Here is an 8,717-nt window from a genome sequence, read left to right on the forward strand (position 1 = left end):
GTGATTTTAGATCTGAATCTTGCGTTTCCAGTGTGATGGTGTGTCCAGGACTTGCTATGGTGGGAGAAGTAGGTTCTGATGATGGCAAGTGACCTTGGTTTGTGTTGTTTATATTGTTATGCTTGCCCCACACCATCTGGTTATCTCTAGTGCTACTTGCCCTTGCTAAATCTGACTGGAGCCTGACCTTCCTGTGATCCTGGTTGTATCAAAACTCCTCAGAGTCAGGCTGTCTCTGTGATCCTGTGATTATGGGATCCTGGGATCCTGAGCTTGTTAGATCACCTGGGAGTGGAGCTTCCTCTGAGTGTTGTGGGACTGGCTTGCGCCCAAGGTCTGCTTAAGACACCAGCCCAGAGAGACTGGAAGGAACCCGCATGTATTTCCAGTATTGCTGTAGACGAGCACCTACATAAGAGTGTTAAATTGTTGTTTTATATCAAAGAACTTTTATAATACTCATTTTTATTGTTATAATATTTTATAAATTTTAAGGAATATGACAAAAAAGATATTGTAGGTATTCAAGGGGGGTCTCTGGGAGGAGTTGGGGTACAAAAGAGAAACAAGAATACAATTTAATTCTGTTTAGTTAAAATGTTTTTAAATGTTAACAAATTCCAATAAATTGAAATCATGTAACTTTTGTCATTATAATGCAATAAAAGTAAAAAACAAAAAAATCTATGCCCTAGTGTAGGGGAATGCCAGCGCCAGGAAGTGGGAGAGGATAGGGTGGTGAGCAGGGGGACGGGGGAGGGAACAGGGGAATGCTTTAGTTTTTGTTTTGTTTTGTTTTGTTTTTAATTTTTATTTTTTTCTTATTTTATTTTCTTTTTCTTTTTTCTTTTGGAGGGGAACCTGGGAAAGGAGATATTGTAAATAAAGAAAACATCTAATAAAAAACAACCAATTTGTTTAAAAAAAAAAAAGAGCCTAAAGAGTTTTCCGCTTTTGGAAAGCAAATAAAAACTGCTGTGAATGTGATGGAGGGGGAGAGTCTGTCCCAAGCTGACAGCTAAACTTGGGAGTACAGTACGTGGCACTAACTCTCTAGTGGACTTTCCAATTCAAGAAATGGGACCCCAGGGCCTCTTTTCTTTCTTTTTTAAACCAGAAAGTTGTGTGTTTACTGGATTAATATCTGAAAGCTAGAGAGCCCCAAATCTCACAAGGATGAGGCTTTCATTCATTATTGGCTCTTTTGTCTCTTATGTATAGTTATATATATATTCTGGTTGGGTGTTTTTAAATTACTTGGGAGCTGACTGTGACCACAGATGTTTTCCAGGGCCAGTTTATAAAGGCAAAACCACAATGAACTCATGTACAGGTACATGAAGGGCTTGCCTGGTGGTCAGCTTGGACTCAAGTTATTTTGACTGTTTTGGGCAGTTGTAACTGACCATAATTCTGATTGTTCCTAAGTGAAGCTTCTGGTTGTGGAATTTCTTAAGATTAACAAACCTCAGACCATAACAGGGTATGTGGGCAGCTTCATCCTCTTCTTAGTCCAGCTGCTTTTCTGTGTCAGTAACAATATCAAATGACTGGTAGGCATGCAACAAAATGGCTGCAGCTTTGTAGGGGAGCAGACTTCAACAGTGCTCAAGCCCATCTCAGAGTAAAAGAACATTGCCTTACTTTAGGGGTCTATATTTCCATTGATTCTGTGGGGCTGGAGATAAATCTTTTGACTATGGAAACTATGCAAACTAAAACCAAGCAGGCTCCTGGGATCAAAAGCATAGCAACTATGAAACACTTGAACTCCCCCCTTCCCCTAAGATGAAAAACATCCCCAGATCATTTATCTGGGTTCTAGTCACTCTGAGTCTCGATCAGAACATGAACAACCTTCATCTGATTGGTGATTTCTTCTATGACATTTCCTTCATCATATATTTGTATAGAACAGTTGCTCAGGTTGAATTTTCCACAAGCTCCTCCTTTAGAAGCAAGCAAATAGTCTAAAGCTAAATGGTTTTTGGTAGGTAGCATTGGGGATTTTGCTTTGTTGTTTGGTTAGGATATTAAGGGTCTTTGCAGTTTTATTAGTTATAATTTCAGCAGTAGCTTATAATCTTGATAATTATTAGCATACAGATAGATAAACCACCAGGATCCAGTTTATGCACAGTGTCTGGACCATAATAATGGATTATATGTCCATAGGGCCATTTGTTAGCTTTACGGTCAATAATTTGTAAGGCCAGTCAGTTTCTTTGGGTCTCCTAGTCCTTATATATCTGATATATATTATGTATTTCCAAGTACGTTCCTCTGGCAAATGAGGGTAGGAAGGAGGAGGGTTGGATGTATCTTAACACACAAGATCTGGACCAGATTAGAAGAAATACAGCATAAGCTGTTCTCCTATATATCCAATACAGACTACCTGAAGCTTACATTTGATGTTCACACTACAGTGTCCCATGCCTGTCAGAGGTGAGAGAAGTCAAACAAAAGGTGGGTATAGATGAATTTTAATCCAGCAACATGGATGGTATGATAACATCCAAATATACCTTCTAAGTTTTTATGACCCAGCTGGAATACAGACATGCCCTTAGTACAAACCTTTGATCCCTCTGGATGTAATCCTTTAGTACACACATTTAATCCTAAACAATTCTGTCTCATTGAGGGGCAGGCAAACTGATGAATCAGAGAAAGACTTGACAAAATGAATCAGAGATAGCATATGCCCAACCCTCAGGAGAAAAGCTATTTAAAAGTAGTGCAGAGGGAGTCCGGAGTTAGTTCAGTCAATTCAGTCAGTTCAGAGTTGGGAGTCAGTGCAGTGAGTAAAGTACAGCGGAGTTGTGTTGATTCGTAGTTTGTGCAGTTCAGTGCAGGTCAGCAGAGGCAGTTGAAGCCAGAGAATAAGAAGGAGCCAGAAGATTAGAACAAGTTACTAGAGTTAATTTGAGGCCAAGCAGAATAATTCAGTAAAAAGCTGAGAGAAGCCAGATCAAATCAGTCAGCTTGGAGAGGAGTTTGAGCCAGAACAGTTGCGTTGAACCAGCCAGCCACAGTTCAGAAAGACCTTGAAAGGTTGAATTTATTTAGCAGTAAGTCCTCAAGGTGAGAATTACATCTGGCAAAGAAAAGTTACTTTTACAGCTGGGGTTTTTGTTCTGAGTGGTTTAGAGGTCCCCACCACTGAGATTTTTGGGCAGTTTCATTATACAGTCTTTGGCCTAGGCATGTTAGGCTTCCAACAGAACCTTGGAACTTCTTTCCCCATGGTGAAATGTAATTTTCCCCAATAACTGAGGTTTTAAGAAACCACGTTCTGGTAGCAGGATGGGGAGCATCCTATTTTTTTTTTCATGGTTTGAGAGGATCAGACTCTCTAGCTTCTCGGGTCATTGATCTCCTCTATTAGTCTCTCTACATGCATAGCAAGAAGAGACTTTAAGACCCTGTACTGCTTTCTGCCATGTTTAGAAACAGGTTTCTGGTTATGGAAGGGATTTGGTGGGTAGACTGCTATTTATTTCTTCATAGAAGAACTAGAATACTTGGTATGATTTGGCTTTGTGGGTGACAGGAACCCCTTTGAAATGTAACATTGTCCCTGATTCTGTTCCTTTGACATTCAAAGCATATATTTGTGCATGTGTGCATAAGTATTTCAGCCTGCCACTCTTACCATGGGTCCTTTATGTTGTGAATAATGAAATAGCCAGGATTACAGGTCCCCAGTTAGCAGTTCTGTTGTGGCAGTTCCCTTTGGAAGGACTATCACTTAGTTTGCTTTCTGCCAAGAGGCCCAAATGGCTGATGTTCAGTTAGAATTGTAGGTTTGGGAAGAGGGAATCACAGTCAAAGCTCCATTTAGTCTGTCTTTTTATTCCCAGGATAGCACACTGCATAATTCAACACAGGGTTTTTGGACTTCAGTTATGATGTTGTGTGAATCACAAGTATTGACATTGACTGTTTTAAATTAGTGATCCTTATCTTTTAGGTCATTCAACCTCTGCCTGGATGGTTATTTATTTATTTTTTTTGAATTATGTGTATTGAGGCTGGAGAAATGGCTCTGAGGTGAAGAGCACTGATTGCTTTTCCAGAGGATGTGGGGTTAATACCCAACACCTATTTGGAGGCTTATAACAATAGTAACTCCAATTCCAAAGGGATCCAGTGTCCTTCTCTGGTTTCTAATGGGCACTGAATGTGCGTGGTGTACAAACATACATGCAGACAAATACCTATACACATAGAGTTTTTTAAAATAATCTTTAATAATGTATATAGATGTTGTGGTGGTTTGAATAAGAATGGCTCCTATAGGCTCATGTATTTGCCAGCCCCAGTTGGTGAGCTTCTTGGGAGGAAGTGTGCCACTGGGAGTGAGCTTTGAGTGACTTTGCAGTTTCAAAAGCCAGGCTCAGTGTCTTGTTCTCTGTCTGTTGCTATGGATCAGGATGTAAAGTTCTCAGCTATTGCTCCAGTGCCGTGCTTGTATGTTTCCCATCATGATAATGGACTAACCCCCGAAACTGTAAGCAAGTTCCAAACTAAATGCTTTAGAGCTGCCTTGGACATGGTGTGCTCTATGTTTTTGCATGCATGTATATTTGTGCACAACATGCATTTCCTGGTGTTGATGGAAGCCAGAAGAGGGCACGAGATCCCCTGGAATTGGGCAGATGTTTGTGAGCCATAATTTGGGTGATAGAAATCAAATCTGGATCGTTTGGAAGAGTAGCCAGCATTCTTAACTGCTGAGGCATCTCACCAGCCCATGGAGCATAGGTAGATATTGAGAAATGGATACAATAAAGTAGGATCCATATAGCCCCTTGACCTGGCCAAGTTATATGAATACAATGGTCACCACTAGAAGAGGTTATTGAACCACAAAAAGGGACCAGATTAGGGGCAGTGGACAGAGACTATACATCCTATATCAAAGAGATGAAAGCACTAACAGGAACCCTTTTCACCACAAATCCAGTCATCTGGAGCTGCTTCAACTAAATGTATAGCAAAAGTTAAGTGGGGATAAGAGCATAGATAAAGGCAAAGGGTTGCAGAGCATTACAATGGGACAAAACCAGGTCACTTAACTGTTGACTCATCAGTGCCTTAAGGTGCCTCCACACATGGGCTGCCCAGCTTTGGGTGTGACCACCAACAGAGCTGTACGTGTCTGTTTTTGTCAGATTCTTTGGTCTCATTGAGTCATCTGGTGCCACAGCCTGGCCTCTCTAGACGGTCGGCTTGCATGGTATTGATGTGTGAGGAACACATTCCCAGCCACCAGGAAATGGCTTTCACTCTGCTTGGATGGATTAAAGCAATTACCTCTTTATCTCTAGTGCATGAAGGGTGAATAAAACAACAGAGAGTAGACCTTTCCAGAGGGATTTCAGGGACCATGTATTCTATTTTCTTACAATACTGCAGCCCCCGATTTAAAGGAGAGGGCATCTCCGGTGTAGCTCGCAGGCAAGTGTTCTCAGCCACTATGATGTATAGTAATCAAGGATGAGTCAAGGGCCTGTATTTGTTGTTTCAGAATGATACCTTAAGGCTCTCCATATGCCTCAATATGGATAAAACAGTGGGAGGAGGGTACCCATAAAGGATTTAATAAAGGCAGAACCTTGTCTTTTTGCCAGGGGTGCATATAACTCTTAATGAGATGAATGGTAACAGTTAATTCCAGTGTAAGTGAGTCTTTTGAAACAGTTTTCTTAGTCATCGTTTCAATGTCCAATTCATACATTCCATCTTCCTGGGGCAGCTGTTCCATTTCAGCCATAATTGCTGGTCTGCTATCTGATCCTTTGGTGACAGAAATTCCAAAGTGAGGGAAGATCTCCATTAAGCAAAGTTGGACTTCCAAGCATCTTTTTGTGTGTGTGCAGATAGGGAAAGCTTCCGCCCAGCTTTTGAAAGATCACACAAAGACTGGCAGATTGCAGCCTTACACTCAAGGCATTTCAATGAAGTCCACAATTATATTTTGATAGGCGTTATCAGTTCCAAAGAAAAGTCAACTGCCCACACTTTAAAAGGCATTCTAAATATCCAGAAATGAAGTCAGCCTGGACAAAAGGAGGGATTCTGCTAGGTTAGATAAAAGCTTGCATTCCTTAGGAACTTGTGAAACTGGTTTCCATATGCCAAAAGGGATCATTTCCCTCATGTCTGGTAGAAGGCACATAGGATCATCCATGGCGCCTATTAGCACCAAAGGGTATTTTGTGTGGGTGACTTCATTTGACATCTTTTTTCCCTTAACATCTTTTTATGTATGTGTATGTATATATTTTAGGAAACTTCTACGTGGTGGGCTCTCATATGACGTTTTAGAAATGTCTTGTGTGTTAATCATCCCTCCCCACTCTCCTCCACCTATTTACACTGCTACATTTTATTTCCCATTTCACGATAGCTTCTCTTCCCCAACTACAGACTCTTACTATTTTTCTGTCATCTATGGGTTTTCCAAATGGACTATATGCATTTCAAGATTCAAAGCTAACATCCGTAAATGAGAGAGAAAGCATGCAACATCTACCTTTCTGCATCTGGATTTTCTCACTCAGAATAATTGTTTCCAACTTTACTTATTTGCCTATGAATTTGAGATTTTCACTTTCCTTTATAGCTGTGTAATATTTCATTGTACTTACATTCATTACCCATTTATAAGTCTATGGACAGCTAGGCTGTCTCCACCTCATGGCTATTGTAAATAGAACAACAGAGAGCATGGATGAGCAAGTATCTCTGCTGTCAGATATATACCCCTTAAGTATATGGCAAAGAGTGGTATAGCTGGATCATGTGGGAGATCTATTTCTAGCTCTCTCCTCTCTCTCTCTCTCTCTCTCTCTCTCTCTCTCTCTTTCTCTCTCTCTGTATCTCTTCTTTTCTTTTTTTTTAAAGCAACAGTGATTTCAATAGTTGCCACACTAGCTTGCACTTGCACCAGCAAGTGAGTAAATGCTCATCTTTTTCTTCACCCACACTGGCATGTCTTCATGTTTTGTTTGCTTTTGTTTTGCCATTTTGACTCTGATCAGTGTATGGCTGTCCCATAGAGCCAGAGTGATGAAAACAGTAATATTTCACTCACGGGGTGGGTTTTTATTTTTTTTAAAGCCACGTTGTTTATCAGGAACTTTTTTTTTTTTTTTTTTTTTTTTTTTTTTTTGGAGAAAAAACACTGTTTACCCTGTTTCTGAAGCCATGAGAATTATACAGTTTGAAAATACCTTAAAGAGTGTCAGTCACCTTCTGCTCTGGGGAGGAGGGATGATATGCTTCCTGAGCTAGGGCGGGGAGTTAGAACACAAAAAAGAAGGATGTGCACTTCTGGCCTGAATGAGATATGGCTTCTAGTGGCTGTGAAGCACCCACACTGGCAATCACTTCTAGTGCCATGGGTGCTTCATACAGTGGGAGAGCAGTGAGGAGAATTGGGAGCAGAAAAACTTGCTGCCTGCTTCCCAGGAATTCTTTGACTTGCCTCTTAGGATGTTTCTGTCAGAGCCCAAGGTTAGAGCCCAAGGTTAGAACCCGATTCCCAGCATTAGCTCTGCTTGGCAAAAGTTGTTTGTTTGTTTCTTGGTTTTCCCCCTCACTAGGGACTTGTCTTCCCTTCCTTCCACATTTGTGGTCTGACACATTGAGAGGGCAGGGGTGAGGGCAGCATGATAGTGGGACAGAAAGGAATGTGTGAGTCAGAGCAAACCTACTATGGTACTTGGGAAACCTGGAAGATACGCCGGGCATATGGAAGGCTGACTTAGTGATGTCATTTTATGCACCGAGACCTTGTCATCCTGTTTCAAGGACAGTTCTTTGGTTACTTTACATGTTTCTTACTAATTTGTAAAAACAAATGCAGCAAAGGTACAGAGACTTCACTTATTTATTAAAAATACAGATGCTGAGGACATAAAAGTGTAGGCAGTAGAAAAACTTATCAATATCAAGGGTGGTTCTCTAGGTCTTCGGCATAGTCTTCCGGAAAAAGAGACCTCTGAGTGTTTATAGCTTCTGCTCTCTCTTATATTGTTCTCGTCTTCCCTTAAACCAATTCTACAACAATCCAGAAAAAAACCGGTTCAGTATTCTAGTCAGGATTATAAATCAGAAAACACATCATGTAATACTAGTTGCCCTCTATAACTTATATCAATAGAATTTATATTAATATTATCTTGCTCAGAAGAACCTGGTGTCTCACTGCTGTAATTCTGTGAGAGGAAGAAGGGCTGATAGAGGGTGCAGGGCTTGATAGAATGTGCTGATAGAATGTGGGAGGCCCAGGCTTCTGGTGCCAGTATTGCAAAAGTAGTTGCTGGACAATCAACCAAACATTGCACACCTGGCTTCTGTCTCTTATCCTAGAGCCCTCTGCAGATACTTATCAGCACTTTTGGGTAGATGCAGCAGCGTGGTCCCGAGAGTTATAATGATGGGTGTCCTTATCTGCATGGCTTCACTAGGCACCTCAAAACAGCAGGAGGACTGGATTCTCTGCTTCCCCCATTCCCACAGCCTCTGTTTAACCAAGTTTACATCAGCTTTCTAAGTTCTTGGCTCTGTCTGAACTAACCATATACTCAGATTGTCTCTATAAAGATAGAACTTGGGCTGGTGAGATGACTCAGCAGTTAAGAGCACCAACTGCTCTTCCAGAGGTCATGAGTTCAAATCTCAGCAACCACATGGTGGCTCAT

The 8,717-nt window shown here is 41.0% G+C and overlaps 1 protein-coding gene and 1 pseudogene across 1 annotated transcript in view; both read right to left on the reverse strand.

The window, feature by feature from the left end:
• Positions 1 to 2,437, reverse strand: part of LOC116091255 — an 11,564-nt pseudogene extending 9,127 nt beyond the window's left edge.
• Positions 2,438 to 8,022: 5,585 nt separating this feature from the next.
• The window catches only part of LOC116077940 (rhox homeobox family member 2-like), a 4,236-nt gene continuing 3,541 nt past the window's right edge, over positions 8,023 to 8,717 (reverse strand). Inside the window, exon 4 of the mRNA XM_031352861.1 lies at positions 8,023 to 8,073. Within this exon, the coding sequence (XP_031208721.1) occupies positions 8,023 to 8,073 (51 nt within the window). The remainder of the gene's footprint in view (positions 8,074 to 8,717) is intronic.

Source organism: Mastomys coucha, chromosome X, assembly GCF_008632895.1.
Source record: "Mastomys coucha isolate ucsf_1 chromosome X, UCSF_Mcou_1, whole genome shotgun sequence".
NCBI lineage: Eukaryota > Metazoa > Chordata > Mammalia > Rodentia > Muridae > Mastomys > Mastomys coucha.